This window comes from Ochotona princeps, chromosome 22 (assembly GCF_030435755.1).
Source record: "Ochotona princeps isolate mOchPri1 chromosome 22, mOchPri1.hap1, whole genome shotgun sequence".
Lineage (NCBI taxonomy): Eukaryota > Metazoa > Chordata > Mammalia > Lagomorpha > Ochotonidae > Ochotona > Ochotona princeps.
The window spans coordinates 35,476,843-35,497,155 of NC_080853.1; the positions used below are offsets into that span (position 1 = coordinate 35,476,843).

Consider the following 20,313-nt stretch of genomic DNA (forward strand, 5'->3'; position numbering starts at 1 on the left):
AGTTTGTGAACAGCGGCCCCCACTCCACATTGACCCCAGGCGAGACACAGGCCTCCCCTCCCCCCATGGCATGGAGTGAGCAGGAAGTTGCCTATAGTTGTGGTAGTTGGTTACTGCTGTAAGATTAGACAACAGGTGGGGGGAGGGATATAAATCCCAGAGGAAATCTGCCCCCCAACCGTCAGCTCCCCAGGAGATTCTATAACCAGATAAAAGGAAACCAGACACTGGGTTTGGCTGATCTTGATGATATAACCAGGTGGGAGGGAGCAGTACATGGCTGCAGGTGCACACCTGAGCTGTTTGTTGGTTTTTCCCTGAGTTGGCCAGGCTGGGCGCAGAGCACAGCTTTAGCCAAGCTCGTAGCCCCATCTGCTGCCTGTCACTCCCTGAACCTGGCAGATGAGGGAGGACCATCCCTGCGGGTCCTCTTGGCTGGCCACAGTGAGAATGCAGAGTGTGATGGGCTGCAAGCCATACCATTGGAGCCATCCTGCTGTCACGAGCTCATAGGCGCAAAGTTAATTCCAAACCAGATGACAGTTATTGGAGCAGGAGGGCAGACTCCTAAGGGAACTGTTTAACAGGCTGCCTCCCTTTCTGTACCCTTTAGAACACATCCCTTAATTTAGCCAGGGTCACTCCAAGGCCACCAAAGGGAGTAAGCTCCTTAAAGTTTTCTGCTGAAACATGTCCAGGGTGGTTGGGGAATTATTATCTTTATTAAAATTTGAGTGATGCCCACTTTTTCTAAACAGCCCCCCGCCAGTGCTGTCTAATGAGTAAACTCCTTGGTCTAATCCCTAAGCTCCTTTGGACCCAGCCATTGAAGTACTTCCCCAGTATTTGGTCAAGGGCAAGGTGTCAGCCCTGGAGTCTGCTTGGCATTGCCCTGAATCACACGACTGGGTTCCATGAGAAAACTAAAAGAAAAAAAAAAAAGATTTAATTGAGTCCTTTGCCACAGGCATGTTGATGTGCCACAAGCCCTGTGCCAGTGCCCTCCCTGCCCAGGAGGGAGGAAATGCGAGCTCTCGTCCAGCTGAAGTGCTTGGGCCAAATTAGGCTGAAAGTATGGGGCTCGTGTCCAAGGTCCTCTTGATTCCGCACCTCCAGCCTTTAGCCTCTCCAGAGTAGACAGTAGGCACATGCAGCCAAGTTGAAGAAGTTAAGAGTTTGGTTGCCCATTTGCAGTGCCCACTTGTCAAAGCTTCAACCGTCACAGGTGGTTAATGGTCACCAGGGGTCAGCACAGATGTCATATAAAGTTCCATTGAATGGCCATGTGTGGCAGACTTCGCATCTCGCATGCTTGCTAGCTTTTATTCAGTAGCTGTGTCCACTGCACTTATTTCTCACCTGCTTGGTCACAGGTTGAGATGATCTTCTCCAGTGTGCGTTTCGAGGAGTTGGAGCCACATGTGGCCTTCTGTGCTCACTGTGGTCTGATGTTTGTCCTGTAGAGGGGCAGTGTGCCCAGGCAGGCAGGTGGCTGCTTTGGGCTCTGGCCCTGGGTCTGTTGTTTTTGCCTCATGATCAAGGGTGGATTGGGTCCTTGTCTATAAAATGGGTCTTGTCTATAGCTTGCAAGACGATGGAGGCAACGCCCTGGTGTGAAGCGCTTGGCAAAGCCTGTGGCAGGCACACAGTGGGCTTCAAATACCATCCTCGTGGCTTTGACCTTTTAGTGCATTTGAGGAGCAGAGTCAATCCTCTCTGCCTGACTACATCTCCTGGCTCTGTCCAAGGGAAGGTCTCTTTGCTTTGCTGCATTCCACACCTTTGAAGACTTGGCAAAAACTGAAATACAGGACCAGAGTGCAGAGAGAAAGATACTCCATCCATCCCCTGGTTCACTCCACAAGTGCCCACAAGGGCTTAGGGCTGACCAGGCCTAAGCCAGGAGCCTGGAATTCCATCTGGGTCTCCCAAGTGGGTGGCAGGAACCCAAGAACTTGAACCATCTTCTGCTACCTTTTGGGCAGCTGATTCGCAAGTAGAGTAGCCAGGATTTGAGCCAGGCACTCTGATGGGGTTACGGGCATCCCAAGCATTGGTCCAACTCTCTGCACCCTGAATCCTACTCATGGGCCCACAGAGCAGGGCCTTGGTTCAGCAGGAGGTCAGGGGAACTGGCAGAGGAATTTTCAGGGAAGAGGCAGCCTGAGTGAAGACAGGTCTGTCTGTGTCAGTTCCAGGAGCACAGGGGTCTTATGGTTACATTTCTTGGTTGCTGCTTTTTTGTTTGTTTTTTTCCCTGACAGTATCCAAGGCAGTTCCAGGCATGGTTTTCATCTGTTGTTTCATGTGTTATTGCCTTTCCCCTGAGGGGCTGCCTGACCCTGCTGGAAGTCTTTGCCCAGGCTTGGTGTGTGTCCTCCTGAGAGCCCCTTGAGGCTGCCACCTATAACTCAGGTTTTCTGTTTCCTGCTGCCAGGCAGTTATTTGGTCCCAGACACAAGACTTGCCCATCCATGCATCTGTACTGGCACTGGTTGCATAGCAGGTCCCTGCACAGATGCGGGCTGCAGACCCAAGGCGTTTGTCAGTGAAAGTCGCCCTCCTGCTTGCTTGTCCTGTGGGTGTGGGGAGGGTCTGCGTGGAGGCCAGAGATGAACATCTTCATTTGTGCAGAGGAAGGCTTTGCTCCCTGAGCTGAGCCTAACATGCTCTCTGAGAAGCCGAGGACCAGGCTGGCATGCTCCATGCTTGGGGCATCCTGTAAGGCTGCCTCCTGAACCCTTCATGTGTCCAGTGCAAAGGAGGAGCTGGGGTTTAGAAAGCCTCTGTGGGTGTACAGCTGCCCCTGCCTCCCCAAGTGTTTTTGGAACCTTTTTGCTCAGAATTCATCCTCAGGGCATTTTCCAGGGCAGAAGTCTGCAGTACAAGAGTCTTGGGCCAGTTCCACCTCCTGCTTTCTGAGTAACAGCAGGCTAGATGGAAGCTGCTAGAAAGCAGATAGCAGATTTAGCAGAGAGGGCTGAAACCCACTCTGTGGCATGTGCTTTAATGTGGAGTGTCAGGAGCCCATGCGGGAAAGTGGAGTCTTGGACATGGAGCAAGCATTTCCCAGGCAGGGGCATTGAGAATGTGTGGGAACTGACTGGAAGGGGGTTCAGATAGACAGGCCTGGGCATGCCTGGCATGCTTGTGGGACTGAGCTAGGACACAGGTAAGCTTGCCAGCTGGTGTGGCCTTTCTAGAAAGAGCCAGGGAAGTGTGTATAACTTCATCAGTACTGGGGGGATTTAAACAAGGGCTGACTTCCCCACCTCAGTGCCTTATTGAGGCCACTGCATGGGAGTACACAGAGGCCAGAGGCAGCATGTCTAGGTAGGTGACTGTAGGACAGCTCAGGGACTGCTACGAACAGGGTGTCATTTTGCCTAAAGCCCAGCTCATCTGTGATAGAGGTGAGGATTGTGGGACCCAGAGGAGCTGTAAATACCTTGTGCAGTTGTGCATTTTGAGGTGGAGTGGGGTGTGCTGTTGCAGCAGACCCCAAAATTCCTGAGAAAAATGCCACAAGGAGAAGAAGGTGCAGAGATGTCAAGGATGTGTCTGGTGTGGCAGGAAGATGGCCCTGAGACTGTATTGCTTCTGGCGAACTGAAGTGTGGTATGAGGAACCCAGAAGAAGAGAAGTAGGCAGAGTGTACCTTTTGCATTTGGCACACCAGAGAGTCATTGAGCCAGTAACCTGATGGTGGCAGGAGTTCAAAGACCTGTGCTTAGGTCGCACCATCCAGGCAGTGGAGAAGGGAAGACAGAGCCCCAGTTACCTACAACAGGGGCCAGAGACAGCAGGGGGTGTGTGTGTCCACTCTAGTGTCTGGCTGGTCACCTGTAGTTATATATTGAGATCAACAGTTTAGGGTCATCTGGGGGTTCTGCCGCCTTGCCCCTGAGGACGGTGGTGAGTTTGTGTCTGTTCTGCTGTGCCCCACAGGTTGGCAGCCGCCGGGTGATCCAGTACGGTGCGGCACTCATGCTGGCCCTGGGCATGGTTGGCAAGTTTAGTGCCCTCTTCGCATCCCTGCCGGACCCTGTGCTAGGAGCCCTCTTCTGCACTCTGTTCGGTAGGACTCCACCCACTGCCTCCCTTGGGTTGTTTTCCTTACTTTTGCGCATTTTATGAGGGAGCCTGTGTTGGTGCTGATGGCAGGTAGCAGTGTCCCTTTCAAAACCATGAGGATGCTCCTTCCAGAAAAACCCCTGCATCATACTGAGTTCAATTTGTATTCATGGTATATCAGCATGAAGAATAATTACGCCATGAAAAGGGAGATAGAATCTACCTCTTTACTGAGCGTTTTTGGCTGATTGGAGCCACTTGGTTCTATGAGGGGGCCTTTCTGAACTGACTACTATTATCAAGGGGACTTGTAGGTCACTTGCAGCCATCAACCCCTGCCTCTGCTGCCTCACTCCTGGGTTCTTAGCCTGATCCTGCTGGGTAGAAGGGCACCAAAGGAACCTGCCTTGGTCCGTGCCATGCCAAGGCTACATTGGGAACCCATGCATCCCACTCTTCTCCCCTGCAGGGATGATCACAGCTGTTGGCCTCTCGAACCTGCAATTTGTTGATTTGAATTCTTCCCGGAACCTGTTCGTGCTCGGCTTCTCCATCTTCTTTGGGCTCGTGCTTCCCAGTTACCTACGACAAAACCCCCTTGTCACAGGTAAGGGCAGCAGCCAACAGTCTCAGGGTAGCGGTGGGGGAAGGTTGGAACCACAGACAGCTTCTCCCCTGACTCTGGCCAGGGCAGCTCTCCACAACAGCTGCACCCATGACAGCTGGGAGCGAGGTTCTCACTGGGTTCAGGATAGCTGTTCTGCACAACTCATGCTGCATTAAGACATAGAATCTTTTGTTAAGATTTATTTTGTTTTTAAAGTTTTTTTTAACGATTTATTTATTTTTATTAGAAGATCAGATTTAGAGAGAAAAGCAAAGAAAGAAAGATCTTCCATCTACCGGTTACCGCCCCAAGTGGCCACAGTGGCTGGAGTTGAGCAGGAATAGCAGATTGACATTTATTGCATTCAGAGTACTGTACAGCCACCTCTCCTGGTCTCTAAAGCATTTCATCAGCCCAAGCAAAACTCTGTGCTTGGTTAGCAGGAAGGTCCCTCCCATCAGCCCTGGCACCGTGCGTCGGCCTTCGGTCTGTGCGGATCCTCCTGGTCTGGGCTCCTGCAGCACGGGCCCTTCGCGGCTGGTGGCGTGCTTGTGAGAGGCATCCGTGTCCGTGAGCACCTGCTGCATACTCTGTTCCTTTGCAGCATTACATAACATACCGGTGTATGCGTGTGCCCTACTTGATGACCTCTTCCTCTGCCAGTGGTGCTTGTGGCTGCCTCCGTCTTGGGCCATCGCGAGTCCTGGTGCACATGTACCGTCAGAACTGTTTGTTCACAATTGTTGCGCTCCCTGAAGTTGCCACGGACAGGTTGAACAAGTACTGAGCCACCTTTGGTCCTTGGAGAGCTGTGACTAACGATCCCATGAAACTTAGCACTCATGTCAACAGGCTTCTTGCACACGGCTTCAACACGACACAGGGCAGCCCGTGTTAGCAGCAAGGCTACCAGCAGGCAGCACAAAACCTGCCAGAGCTGAGCTAACTGGGCTGCAGACCGCATGTGCGGAACTAAAAAGCCAGCCAGCGCATCCCTCACCTGGAGTGACCTCAGCTGAGACTGTGTGGGTCAGGTGACTTAGGCGGATAAGCACTGCTTATCTTCATTTTGCGTTTGCAAATGAATGTCAGTGCTCAGGGAAATTCACCAGGAGGGACTCCAGGAGTCACCAGCTTGGAGGGTATTTGAGCTCATGTTTTCAGTTCCACCGGATGTACACCCAGGAGTGGACTTGCTACTTCCTGACTAAATCTGCTTGTCCCTTTGAAGTTATTCCAGACTGTTACACCTGCCTGGGGACTCCTTAGTAACAACCAGATGAGTGAACAGCTGAGCTCTGGTTAGCAACGCAGAACACCAACAATTTTAGTCTGCCCGCAATACCCTGGTGTCTTCATAGCTCACTAAGGGTGAATGTCCCCATGTAGTTCGCTTTCTGGGTTCCCTGTGCTCCCTTGTTCCTTGTGGAGATGTCCTTGGGTCACTGATGACAGTTGTGGTTCCCATGTGACCGGCCACAGCTGGTCTACATGTGTTCAGCTGAGGAGCTCACCCTGCCGTGCACTGCACTGAAAGACTTGGTTGCGTCCACTGCTGCTTGCTGAGGCAAGGCTGGCCCTGCCTGCTACGGCCACACCCCCCATGGCTGCGTTCTCTTTCCAGGGATAACAGGGATCGATCAAGTGCTGAACGTCCTGCTGACCACCGCTATGTTTGTGGGAGGCTGTGTGGCTTTTATTTTGGACAACACCATCCCAGGTAGGTGGCAGGTGTCACATGCTCATTACACAGGTTACCCAACCCCCAACCAGACAGGGAGAGTAAGTGGTTAAAACCATCTTCCAAAATGCTCAAAGTATTCCCTCATTGTCCACATGAGTCTGGCTTTTGCAGCTAAACTGCTTAGCTTTGATGCTGTTGCTGAATGACTGCTAAGTGACAGCAGGTGACTCCCCAGTGTGACAGTGGGGTGCCTCAGGCACACTGCAGGCTCCTGCCTCCCTCCCAGTCTGCACCCAGGGCAGTGCTGAGTGTGACTATGGTCTGTCAACAGCCTGTGGCACTTGCATTAAGTGATGCCAGGATCCACAGCATGAGAGGCCTAGAGCTGGCCCTTCTCCCGCTCCCACTGTTCTGGGTGATGGCTGTGTCCTGGGCTGAGCCTGGGTGAGCATTGAGGCTGAGGTGTGGGGGCCTCCCAGTGTCCCTGAGACACTGCCCCAAGCCATTGTAAAATGCACCAAGAAGGGTGGCTTGTGGTTTTTAGTGAGTTTTTTTCGCCTGGAAATAACCCACCTCCAAAAGCCTGAATCACAGGTGGCTGGGGAAAGAGGGAGTAGACGGGCCAGGCAAAGGGAATCGCATGCACGAGTGATTGGGACTGTTAGGTTTAAGAGAGTCAGTCCGTGGTGGGCATCCTCTTCCTGTCCCATCAGAGCTGCTTGAGAGAGAGGGTGCAGGGGTAAGGCAGAAGCACATTAAATCAGCCTTTCTGCTGAAACATCCGTGAGAGGACACAGCTTGGATTTTAAGAGGTTGTGAGCATCCTAGTTAGCACATTGTAGAATGAGGCTCACCCAGGCCTGGGTGCCAGGTTCCCTGTGCAGCCAAGGAGCAGCCGCCCACGCCCCTCTTGCATGCCTAGCAAGATCGGTGGCAAGATGGCTCTGTATGCCCTCGTCATGCTCCTGGTTTGTCTATCAGCACAGAGCAACCAGGAGTATTACAACAGTGGAAGTCAGTGATAAGTAGGGCTCTGGCCATATGCAGTAAACAGGTGCACACACACACACAAAGATGCACACAAACAGGGCCAAGTGTCCCAAGAGTTCAGGATGTCTGGATGGGGTGAGTGGGAGGGGCTGGTTGAGGAAGATATCATGTGATGTATAAAGATGCCAGTCCTATTTTGCAAGCTCAGAGTGGCATTTTCAAGAGGCATCTTTTGTTTATTATGTGATGGGACAGGGATTGGTTAAGTGGAAGGCAGGAGACCAGTTAGAAGGCTAAGGAGAGTAGAAGGCTTGAAAAGTAATGGCGTAGCCTGAGTCAGATCTCAACAGTAACTGTAGAAAGTATGGATTGCATGCAAGGTCAGGGGTATGGAGCATAAGTGAATTCACCCAGAAGGTCTCCAGAAACAGAGGATCGAGGGGGCTTGGTGTACTGTGAGTGACTGGTTTGCATGGCTGGATACCCAGATCTCTTGGGCTCCACAGCCTCTTTGTTGTCACCTGGCAGGTGTGAGCCAGGAGCTGCTGCAGTGCGCTAGTGCGTGCAGCGTGGCCCTATTATCATGATAATGTATGCATTTCCGTGTGTGTGTGTGTGTGTGGCAGGTACCCCAGAAGAAAGAGGGATCCGCAAGTGGAAGAAGGGTGTGAGCAAGGGGAACAAGTCCCTGGATGGCATGGAATCCTACAATCTGCCCTTCGGCATGAACATTATTAAGAAATACAGATGCTTCAGCTACTTACCCATCAGCCCAACGTTCGTGGGCTACACATGGAAAGCCTTCAGGAAGAGTGACAACGGCCGGAGTTCAGATGAAGACTCACAGGCCACGGTATAGCCCTAGCTGCGCCCTGTGGCACAGCCACAGCAAGGCACATCCCTGTAGTTTTCCTTGATGAGTAACAAGAAGTAAAATCTCTGTCTATCTGCATTCATATTCTGCACCCCAGAGCTAAGCTGCACCGTGCTTCTGTGCGGTGGGTGGTGTGCGTGTCCCATATGGTGTCTCAGCTGACTCCTTTCTTGAAGCCCTTGAAACCTCACCCTTTGAGTGTCCACTGCTGGCCATGGTCACTGAACTAGAAGTTGCAGCCCTTATCTGTGGGTGTTTTGGAATCTTGCAGCAGTTCCTTGCCTCAGTCCCCTCCACCATCCAGCGCTGGCTTTTCCAAACTGCCCCCCCAGGTCCCAGAAACCTTCTCTCCGAACCACCTGGATGGGCTTCCTTTGCACTTGATGGCAGCTTGCACCTGTAGAGATCCCTTCTCTGGCCCTATATCCTCACATCGCCACAGTGGATCGGTCAGGCAGTGCTCTGGTCCCCGTACACCTGTAAACAGGAAGGAGGCTGATGATCTGAAGAGAAACAGTGACGTGGCTGCCCTGAGCCCAGACGTGGGCATGGGTAGGGTCTGGACAAATATTGGATGCAATTCTTTGGTGGGTAGGACGTGGCGGGGATTGGATTGGAGGAGAAGGCAAAGAACCCAAAGCCCATAGGGTTCTCAGTTGCCCTTTCTTTTCCTACCAACCCCGGCCCCTTGCAGTGGCTGAGACACCTTAACGGGGCATTGTTCACTGCTGGCTGCCGTGACGGGTTCTCAAACAGCAGAGAGCACCGCTCAGATGCACGTCTGGCTTGGCTCTGCTGTGACAGGTGTTCCCGTCGCGTGCGTCTCCCATTACGAGGTCCTCTTCTTATGTAATGTTATTGACTCTAGTGGATTTTTGACATCAGTGTTTTCCCCCTTGACCCTTCCCCTTTGCCTCCCTGTTACGTGTTCCTTGCCCTTTCACCCCTGTTCAGAGAAAAACCAGCATTTATAAAGCTGTGGACACCATCAGGGAAGCTTATTGTAATGGCTTTTGAAGGCCAGTAACCATCGTTGTGATTGTGTTTTGTATTGCTTGATACCATGAAAGTGTAAATACTGTAATTGCCTAATCTATTTATCAACACTGACTACTGGACCAGAGCCCAGACACCATGGGTCAAGTTGCATGTGAATTTGTTTCATGAAGAAGGGGAGCTGGGCCTGGCCGCTAACCGAGCCGCTGGATTGGATGGTGCATCAACCCGCTAACTTCATTCCTCCACTTCCTGTGTCATTTCTGGCTCCAGAAGACTTTCTGTGGGTTGCCACGTGACCTTGGCCTTGCAGAGGAGGAGGTTAGAGCAAATACTTCCCTCCTCTAAGCTGTTGGCCGTAGGGAGTACCAGTAAGAAAAGCAGCCCCAGGCTTCACCTATTCCAAGTGCTCTCATCAATACACTAGAACTCCCATCTGACAGAATGACTTTTCTCTTAGGAAAACCTGAATCCCAGAGTCGAGCCCTCACCTCAGGGGCTCATGCTTGTCCTGGCTGAGCTTCAGTCAGCAGCAGGAGCTCCCAGAGGCAGCAGCACATCGACCGCCCCCAGCCCTGCAGTCACCTCCTTGCCGTGTCTGTGGTTGTGTGGCTGTAGCCCCAGATCCCCAGACAGCTCAGAGCCATTGCATTGTTTTGCCAAATCTTAAGTAAAGAACTTAGATCTAAATTGCATTTCCTTTTGTATGGGTCTTGTTTTATATATATATATCTATATATCTATGTATGTGTGTTCAGTGCAGTAACTCCGGAAACACGCTGGGCAGCGGTTCCCACCCTCTTCACTTGGTTAGCCCTTGAGGCTTTCCTGTATCGTCTTGCAGTTACCTCTGCATGTAGTTTTCTCCTGTGTCCTGGGAGATGGGGGAGCCTGCCAAACGGCCCAGACGTGGGTAATGGACCAGCCTGCCAGATGAGTGGAAGGAGCAGGTGTGTAAAGAAAATAGCAGAGACACAGATCATTCAGGCACAAGTTCCCCCAACTTGACCTCACCAGGGCCTTTCCCTGCCAGTGTGTGCCCGTTAGGCAGATGCCCACTGCTTGCTGAGACCCGTTGGGTTGCAGCTCTGCTCCTCGGGGGGAGGGGAGGAGCTCTACAGTCACCCACACCTCCCGCTGCAATCTGGATCTGGCCTTAAGTTCCCATTGGCGCCTACACCTAAGGTTCTGTCCGAGAAGGAGCTGGGGAAAGGGCAGCCTTACAGTGCTGAGTCCAGTGCTTTTGCAAAACCCCGAGTGATTGGAAGCCACCTGCGCACCAGATACAGACATGCAAGCCGTTTTAGGACCTGCTGCTGCTGGTAGCAGGTGCACCGCAGGAAGTAGTCTTCTCATCTCCTACTTAGGTAAAGCACACATTGAAGAAGTTGTTAAGGAGAAACACAATGTCTTATGTGGGCTGTACTTCCTATTCATCGGTTGGCTTGCACTGGGGGGCTGTGTGCAGCCACTGTATTTTGCCAATAGGGTATTATCAGATATTTGGGTTGCAAATTCCCTCTCAGGGCATTCTGCCCCAACGTTCACAATGACCACCTCCCGTCCACCTGTACAGGTTACCTGCCTGATCCCTAAAAGACAGTGTTTATGCTGGCCACGCTGACATGCAAAGCAGCACACGTTGGAACACATAGGAGAGATGGCCGTATCCACAGAGCGGGTGGGAACAGGGGTCTCCCCACTGACTCACAGAACAATGGAAAAAGCCTCTTTGCTCTCCTTAAGGAGCGAAAGATTCAGGTCCACGGATGCATGGACACAGAGAATCTGTTTCCGGAAGGTTTCTAATGTTCTTGGTAAGTGTCTTGAGATTGACCACGGCAAGTCAAGAGGCCCAGTCAAGCCTTCTGGGAGGAAGCACCATGGGTCTTGGAAATTTCCCTTTTTCATGATAACAAATTCACATGCAGGATTCGCTTTATGCTGTAGAATACTGACTTTCATGACAACTTGGTTTATGCATGAAGATTGCAGTATTTCCATATAGTAAAATAACATTTCTACCCAGGATAATAGTCACAGTTTTCCAGGGAGGGAATGGTATAATTTTCATGACAATGTCATGTGATGATAGAAGTTCTCCATTGACGAATCTCTAGTATGTGTGTATACTTTGTTTGCCCATACGTGTATTTTACAACCATGAGCAAAGTTGCTGTCTCTTTCATTCGTGTCCCTGCTGAAATATTGGTACTAGTGATTTAGAGTTGAAGTTGGCAAGTCTCATGCCATGTGAGTGGCCAGGCTAGACTGAAGATGCAGAAAGAGCTGGTGGCAGAAGCTTCTTTCAGAACCCCGGTGCCACAGGGAAGGGGCTGTGCGTGCTGTGTGCCCTGTGTGCATGACTGCAGGCCTGCGGCTGCCCTGAGGGCCCCCTCGCCTGGCCATCACCGGTTGCCGGCTCTGCGTATCCAACCCTGCCCCTGCTGTGTCTCCCACACCTGGGACCATACCGAGCTTCCTTCTCTGGGAAGACACCTGTCGGCTTTTGGAGGAGCAGGGGGTGGAGGCTGTGTGTTGTGTTCTGTCATCTTGCATATTGAATACAGAGAATGGGGCATCTCCCACCCACCACACCTCGTGTGGTCAGAACCTGGTAGTCCCAGGTGGTCCCCGTCCACCGGTGGAAGCATCCAGCTCATTAGTGGAACGGCTCCCCAGACAGACCCAGCCCGTGGATGGGAAGCTCTGGACCTTGCTGTCCCGGCACCCACCCCCAGCTTCCTTACGTTAGCCGTGTGTGTGTGGCCGCTGACTACCCTGTGCACACCCTCTCTGGTGCGTGCCGCATAGTCTGTGTGTGTGAGAGAGAGTGGGAGAAAGAGACGCACCTACCTGTCTGATTGTCCTGAACACGGCGGGGTTGACTCCATCTGCCTTGAGTTTTGTGACTGACTTTGGCTGCGTCCCTTCCCAGGGTCTTGTTTGTTTGTTATTTTTATTTTGCATACCGAGGGGGTATTTGGGGTGGGGTTGTTTTTTTTTTGAGATGTGTAATTCTTTTATGGAGTTTTTAAAAAGAATTTTCATATTGTTTTTTCTAACATGGCTTCATTAAACGTTTAAGTATTTTAAAAATATGTAATATTTGGACCAGATGTTGTGAATAAATAGTAGAGATAAAGCTATTTTATTCTGTATTTTTAAAACCGTTCCGTACAAATAAAAAGTTCTCCTGGATGCACTTTTGCTGTCTGCTGTCCCTTCTTTGGATGATTATATACATATGTGGAAATGGGACATTCAGTTCAGTGAGCGCACACACGTACATTTTTGTTGTCGTGTACTCAGGACACCAGACCATGGAAAGTGGTGGGAAAATGCAGTGTGTCCTCCCTTGGGAAAACCAGTGACAGTGGTGCAGGCTGGATGCTTAGCAGGAAGTGCCATAGGGCAGGTGGAAAGGGTCTCAGAGATGCCAAAGACCTTGTGTGGATATTGTGAAATTAGGCAGTTAGCATGGGAGCATTAGCTGAAGGTTGATGGCATGTTGGGGACGGTGACCAGAAAGTTCCACATGGGGGAGCAGAGGGTCCCTGGGCAGCTTCAGTCCTTCTCAGGCTGGTCAACCTGGACCAGGAATTGCTGAATTGTGAGTGGCAGCCGAGGGCCCCTGCTGTGCTGAAGCTCCACGCTAGCGGCAGTGTGACTCCCTGGGGGTTAGAGGGCCCGGCAGCCAGAAGTGCTGAGATGGGTGTTCAGGTTGGGGAGGGGTGGTCACTGCACAGCTTCGGTCCCTTCTCTATTCCATGTTCTTTGGCCATTTGGGGACATGAGCCTGCTGCTGCTGTTTCCCAGTACCCTGACCTGGGGCCACTGTTGGGAAATTGCTACAAGGAGTCACATACAAGGGGCCTTCACGGGCCTGCAGAGGAGCGGCCAGTGTCTGAGGTGCACAGGTTAAGGTACAATTTGCTACGTCCATCTCCCGTTTTTGGAGGGCCTGGACTGGAGCCCTGGCTGCTCCGCCTCTGATCCAGTTTCCAGATCTACCAATCGTTGTCTGAGGGGTGGGTTCATGGAGGTCTCATTTCTTTTCTGTTGTATTCCCTGTTGTCAGCCTCCTCAGTAGAAATTTTGTGTCACACTGTCCTTCGTCCCTCACTGCTAACATATTCAGGCAGCTATTTTTTTTTTACGATTTATTTTTTTGTTTTTATTGCAAAGTCAGATATGCAGAGAGGAGGAGAGACAGAGAGGAAGATCTTCCATACGATGATTGGCTCCCCAAGTGGCTGCAACGACTGGAGGCTGAGCCGATCCGAAGCCAGGAGCCAGGAGCTTCTTCTGGGTCTCCCACACGGGTGCAGGGTCCCAAGGCTTTCGGCTGTCCTCAGCTGCTTGCCCAGACCACAAGCAGGGAGCTGGATGGGAAGTGGGGCCACCAGGATTAGGACCGGCACCCATTTGGAATCATGGTGCATACAAGATGAGGACTTCAGCCACTAGGCTACCACGCCGGGCCCCAGGCAGCTTTTTTTTTTTAAGATTTATTTATTCTATTTTAAATTTTTTTCTAATAAGACATTTATTTTCTATGTTTACGTAGTTAAGAAGGATGCATGCCCGTGTGAATGAATTGGGGGAAGTGGATAAGACAACTCTCTCCAATCTCCTTTTTCTTCCTGTATCAGAGGAAAGTAGAAAGAACAGGGGTTCAGTACCTGGAAAAGGGCATGGTTGCTCGACGTCATCCCAGGGTCCCCGATGTGGAGCATGTCCTGAGGTCACTGCTTGAGTGGTTTCAGTAGTTCTCAGTTGATGTTGATTTCTTTGCTGCAAAGTTAAGGGAATCCTTCCAAAGTCCATTGGCTGACAGTCCACCTTAGAGTCTCGACTCCTCAGACACTTGCTGTCACAGCTCGACGAGGAGAGCTGTCCCATTGCTTCTGCCCTCCGTGGTTGAGACGTCCTCTGCAGGCCTCAGCGAACTGGTTGTCATGTCCCCATGTGCATCTGGGCATGCCGTCTGCTGCACAGGCTGCAACAACTGGAGACCCAGTTCTGACACATGCACTCCACCGTCAGACCACAGATCCTGTGATTTTCCCTGTTGTTCGAGTTCTGACTCCAGTGGTACAGTTGGGACTTCCCCAGAGAAACTTCACCAGAGGTGACCCCAGACCTGACTCCTGTGTTTTAAAAATGTGTTTAGTTTTGGGCCCGGCGGCGTGGCCTAGCGGCTAAAGCCCTCACCTTGAAAGCCCCAGGATCCCATATGGGCGCCGGTTCTAATCCCTGCAGCTCCACTTCCCATCCAGCTCCCTGCTTGTGGCCTGGGAAAGCAGTCGAGGACGGCCCAAAGCCTTGGGACCCTGCACCCTTGTGGGAGACCCGGAAGAGGTTCCAGGTTCCTGGCTTCGGATCGGTGCACATCAGCCCGTTGCGGCTCACTTGGGGAGTGAATCATCGGAGGGAAGATCTTCCTCTCTGTCTCTCCTCCTCTGTGTATATCTGGCTGTAATAAAATGAATAAATCTTAAAAAAAAAATGTGTTTAGTTTTAAGAGTTACAGAGAGGGGGAGATGGAGACACTCCATCTGCTGTTTCATTCTACACAGCTGAGACTGGTCCAATCAGAAGCCAAGAGCTCCTGTGTGAGTGTGGGGGCCCAAGGACTTGGGCCATCCTCCACCATTAGCTGGGAAGTGGAGCAGCCGGAATCAGAACTGGCACCCAGATGAGCCTCGCTGGGAGTGAGGAACAGTGGCGGCTGGGGCGTGGGTGTGTGTTTCTGTCTGCTGTCTTCAGCTGCCTTGGCTGCTGTCTTGCTTGCGAATGAGCAGGGGGACTTGTGTCTCACATCTGGACCTCTGAAGCTGTGGTTCTTATCTGGGATGGCTCAAGACCTTGTGTCCTTGAGGCACATCCTCCAGAATTAAAGTTATAGTTCCCCACCCCCACCCCCAATCCTACCCTAGGCAAACTGTCTGTGTGCAGTCCTGGCATGGTGTTCTAACGTGGCTATTTCACTATGTCGGCCAATGGACCTTGGAAGGATTTCCTCATCCATATAGCAACAAAATCAACAGCATCTAGGAACTATTGAAACAGCCTAAGTAGCATACTTGGAGCATACTACACATGAGGGACCCTGGGATGACACTGGGGGCCATTCCTCATCCCCAGGTACTGATGTGGTTGGGCTGCTGGTAGCGGCCCTCTTCCCTTCTTTCCTTACTTCCTCCAGATACAGAAAGAAAAAAGAAAGATTGGAAGCAGTTTTCTCATCTACTTCCCCCATTCCTCCACGATTCCCACCCTCATCAGTAGTCCACGTGGGCATGTATCCTCAAATATGTAAATATCTTCAAAATAACATTTCTAAGGTGGCTGTTTCTGTCCCACCCCACGTGACATCCACAACTCCCTGAGCTCCTGGAAGTGGTCTGACACATCTCTCGTCCCTTCTCCCAACACCTGCAGCACTGTCTGTGTTGTGGGGAGGGTTCTGCCTTTGCATGCTCTGAGATGACAGGCAGCCTTAGCCACTCTGCCTCCAACTGCCTGCCTCAGTACACCCTGACTGAGGCTGCAATATGGGGATTTTCTATGCAAACTGCAAACTCCAGGGACTAATGCCTGCAGGAGCAATCCTCGGCTAACAACCAGAGAACAGGTATCCAGCTACCTAGTCACTGGGGTAGCTTTCTCCAATGGGACCCAACCCCAACAGCCCAACCGTGTCAACCTGCTCTACGCACCCCATGCTAGGGTCCCTCACTTCCTCACCTTCCAGCCCACCTGGTTGTAGTTGAATCTGCATCTTGGTGTCTGCATTCCAGTGAACCCAAACTGATTCCCATTCTGCCTTGATCACCAAATGTCACATTTATCAGGGAAAAGAAGGTATGTCAAAACCTCATGCCCTCAGCACTACAACTATCGTTTCTCAAAACAACATCAGGTAAAAGGCTATGTTTTTACAAATGTCTCTTCCCAACTTATTTATTTTCAACTTGTGAGACAGAGAGGGCCTCTACCTGCCAGTTCATTACTCTGATACCTGCAGTGGCCACAGCTGGGCTCTGTCACAGCTGGGAGTCAGGCACTCAATCCAGGCCTCTCATGTGCCAGGCCTTCACTGCTGCCTCCCAGGCCCTGTGCTAGCAGGAGGTTAGGCAGGCACGGATGTATCTTCATCAGATTTTAAACAAAAACTGGACTAAAGGAAGCTTTCAGTGGGTGCTACACTGAAGGTTCTGCTTTGGACCCTGCTTAGCTTTGGCCTGTGTCAACCAAGTGAAGCTGGAGTCCCATTTTCCAGAATTTCCTTCCTTGTGCTGTTTGGGACTGTTCCCAAAACTCATACAAGATTCAGAAAGGGAAACAAGGCGGCGGCAGCGTGGGTCCATTTGGAAAATGAGCACAGGATTCTGGGGCCGCTGCTGCTGTCCCTACCCCATCTGCTGTGGGCTTCCTCAGGCTGCCAGCTCCCCCTGGCCCCCGACAGGGCTCGCCGACCTGCGGCTCTGTGAAGAGTGCAGCAGCCTCTTCTGCAGGTGCAGGAGGTGGACACAGCCCCCAGTGTTTCCCTGTGACTTCCCCCGCTTTGCATGTGGCTTTCCTTCCGCAGCCTGCGCCAGCCAGCCAGCCCAGATTCCCTGTTGCTGCAGGAGCCTGGCCCCTTTACTCCACTGTCCCAGAAACATCTTTCCTGATCTCCCCCTGCTCTTGCGCTTCTGCCATAAGGCTGAAGGCTAACTCGCACAGGCAGCCTGTTGGTCCAGGGCATCCCTTTGCAGTGTGCCCGTCCTGTCCCCGTGGCCTATAGGACAAGGCATGGCTTAGCTTCGCTCTCCACATCTGTGGTTCCATCCTCACACCCTCTCACACCTGGCCTGGGTATTGCTGGTTCCTTTCTTTTTCACTTAATGCCTTCATTGGCCTGGGTTTGGAGAAGAAGAGGTTAAAGTTTTTGGAAGGGCTGGGCCGCTGGGGTCTGTTCTCAATCAGGGCCCAGCAGGGAGGCTGTGTGTATGTATGTGTGTGTGTGTGGTGAGTGCTTGCTGGGTGCGGGCAGCCTCCATAGTGGAGTGATTAGGTCGTGCGTGGGAGAAAACTGCTGAGTGTCCAGCTCGGTGCCTGAGAAGGGTGCGGTGGGCCAGGGTTGGGAGGAGGGGCGGCCGAAGTCGCCAAGCAGTCTGGTCTTCAGAGCTTGCTGTGCGGCTGCCGAGACTTGGCTGGCTGGAGGCCGGGCTGGATGAGCCCGTGCACTCTTGCCCTCCTCCCTTCCTTGGCTTCTTGTCGAGGTTTCTTGGCCCAGGAAGCAGGCCTGGTCTCCAAGAAACTGCCCCAGCTGGCTCCTCTCTGCCGTGAGATGTGGCGCGGCTCCCCACCCAGGCCTGCAAGTTTGCATGGCCTCGTTCACACACACACAGGCTGGCGCGTCACCTCCCTGAAGCACCGCGGGAAACAGGGAACTCGTGGATTTTGTTTCTTGGCCGCCTGTGTGGAATCCTAAATGCTTCTCACGTCCCTTTCTGCTGCGGCACATGCTGTTCTGGGGCTGAGCCAGGTTGCTTGCTCGCTCTGCCTGGAATGTCCTCTCCTATCCGCCAACTCCTGCTCGCTCTAGAGGCTGGACCCTTCTCCCTTTCCTCACCTCGGCCTGTCTTTCTAGATGCCTCGCTGTGGGCCTGTGCCACAGCGGGGTCTCCACCTCCAACATTCACATACGGCGCCTGCCTGAGGCCAGGTTCTGCTTATGTGATAACCCCCAAAGCCTGAGCAGTCTAAAACGTTGTCTCAGCCTTTCATTTGGAGTTATAAGCCAAATGCTTTGAAGTCCTGCACATGAACCTCTTAAAAAGATGATTATTCATTTATTTAAAAGTCAAAGTTACTAAGGGAAGGGAAGAGCCAGGGACAGACAGGGAGATCGTTCACCGATTGGCTCGCTCTCCAACACTTGAGCCCTCTTCCGCTACGTTTTCCAGGTACATTAGCAGGAGCAGCCAGGGCACAAACCAGTGCCCAAGAAGAGATGCCAGTGCTACAGGTGACAGCTTTACCCACTGAACCACAATGCTGGCCCTGAAACTCTTTATCATGGTTTTTTTTTTTTTTAAAGATTTATTCATTTTATTACAGCCAGATATACACAGAGGAGGAGAGACAGAGAGGAAGATCTTCCCTCCAATGATTCACTCCCCAAGTGAGCCGCAACGGGCCGATGCACGCCAATCCGAAGCCGGGAACCTGGAACCTCTTCCGGGTCTCCCACACAGGTGCAGTGTCCCAAAGCATTGGGCCGTCCTCCACTGCTTTCCCAGGCCACAAGCAGGGAGCTGGATGGGAAGTGGAGCTGCCGGGATTAGAACCGGCGCCCATATGGGATCCCGGGGCTTTCAAGGCGAGGACTTTTAGCCGCTAGGCCACGCCGCCGGGCCCTATCATGGTTATTTTTAAAGCAACTAATATCTACTTTGAATCCCCATTCAACTAGTAACACATTTTTTTAAAATGTTGGTTAATTTCAGGAAAGTTTGTTTATCTCAGTTAATCATGAATATGTCCTTCTGCTTAAATGATACTCACTGTAGTGTCTCTAATGATTGCAGATAGAGAGGACTTCTGGACCTGGGTAGGTAACACGTTGCGTCCAGGCTCAGTGTCCTCTCCCTGGCTTCCTACTAGATGTCTTGACTCCTGCATACTCCCTGGCCAGCCCCATCACTGCTTCTCACAGATCCTCCCTCCTGTGGGAACTTGAGCCATCCTCTGATGGCTTCATGCCTTGCCCTGAGTAGGAAGAATGACGGCTCCTTGCCTGGGACCCTCCTGCAGAAGCTCTCTGGGTCCACCTAGCTCCATCTGGTGCTGAAGACACCCTGGACAGTCCACATCATGGGCACCATGTACTCCAAATAACTCATGGGATGTGGGTGTGGTTCTCTGCTGTCTATCCCAAACTGGCCTCTGAGGGTCTTATCAGCTACTCCTGTCCTTCCAGATCAAACCTGGGAAAGACACACACACACACACACACACACACACACACACACACACACACTGTCACCTTCTCAGATTCTGTCAGCATCAGATGCCTTCCCCTCCTCCAACCCATAGGACCTTTATGTCGAATTATTTTTAGCTAATTAATAGGCACACATGGAAAAAATAAGCCAACTGGAGTAAAAGTGCACTCATATTTGTATAGACTGTTGATTTTGTTTGAAGAGGGCTCCTCTTCTTATATATATAACTTTATATATATGTGTGTGTGTATACTTTTTTTTTTTTTATTGGAAAGGCAGAGAGAAGGAGAAACAGAAAGATCTTCAGTCACTGGTTCACTCCCCAAGTAGCTATAATGGCTGGAGCTGAGCTGATCTGAAGCCAGGGGCTTCTGGGTCTCCCATACAGGTGCACGGTCCCAAGGCTTTGGGCCATTCTCTACTGCTTTGCCACAAGCAGGTAGTTGGAAGGAAAGTGGAGCATCCAGGATATGAGCCAGTACCCATACGGGATCCTGATGTATGCATGGATTTAGCCACTAGGCTATTACGCTGGGTCCGGGTTTCTCCTTTAAAAAAAATTTAAATTTACTTAAAAATCAGAGTTATAGAGAGACAGGGGAGACAGAATCTTCCACCTGATTGTTCGCTGCCCAAATAGCTGCGATGGCCAGAGCTGAGTTGGTCCAAAGCCAAGAGCTTCTTCCATTCCCAACACCAATGTCCATGAGTGTTGCTGAGTTCCATGGTCATGCCTAACTTCTTTCATGGCAGTGCAAGGGCCCAAGGACCTGGGCTGTACTCTGCTGTTTTCCCAGGCCATAAGCAAGGGGTTGAACCAGAAGAAGAACAGCTGGGACACCAAGCGATGCCCATCTGGGATGCTGGCGCTGCAATCACAGCATTAGGCTGCTACACCACCGTGTTGGCCCCTGTATAGGAGCTATTGAATTCTCTATTTCTTAAGACACAGTCAGTTGAACTGTCACCAGCAGCGATGACAAAGTCAGTTGGCTTCCCCTTTTTTCCTGCCGGTTACTTCCCTTCCACTCAACTGCTGTCGGGTATTCCTATTATTAGCTTTATTTCTCCGCAGGGACACTGTGAA

The 20,313-nt window shown here is 51.6% G+C and overlaps 2 protein-coding genes across 2 annotated transcripts in view; both read left to right on the plus strand.

Moving 5' to 3' along the window:
- SLC23A2 (solute carrier family 23 member 2) overlaps positions 1-12,421 on the plus strand; it is a 55,663-nt gene extending 43,242 nt beyond the window's left edge. Inside the window, exons 12-15 of the mRNA XM_004593340.3 lie at positions 3,949-4,078; positions 4,544-4,681; positions 6,306-6,401; positions 7,982-12,421. Coding sequence (XP_004593397.2) covers positions 3,949-4,078; positions 4,544-4,681; positions 6,306-6,401; positions 7,982-8,214 — 597 coding nt within the window. The 3' untranslated portion in view covers positions 8,215-12,421. The remainder of the gene's footprint in view (positions 1-3,948; positions 4,079-4,543; positions 4,682-6,305; positions 6,402-7,981) is intronic.
- The window catches only part of LOC101535390 (cystatin-9-like), a 269,014-nt gene that overhangs the window by 2,555 nt on the left and 246,146 nt on the right, over positions 1-20,313 (plus strand). The gene's annotated exons all lie outside the window — the stretch shown is intronic.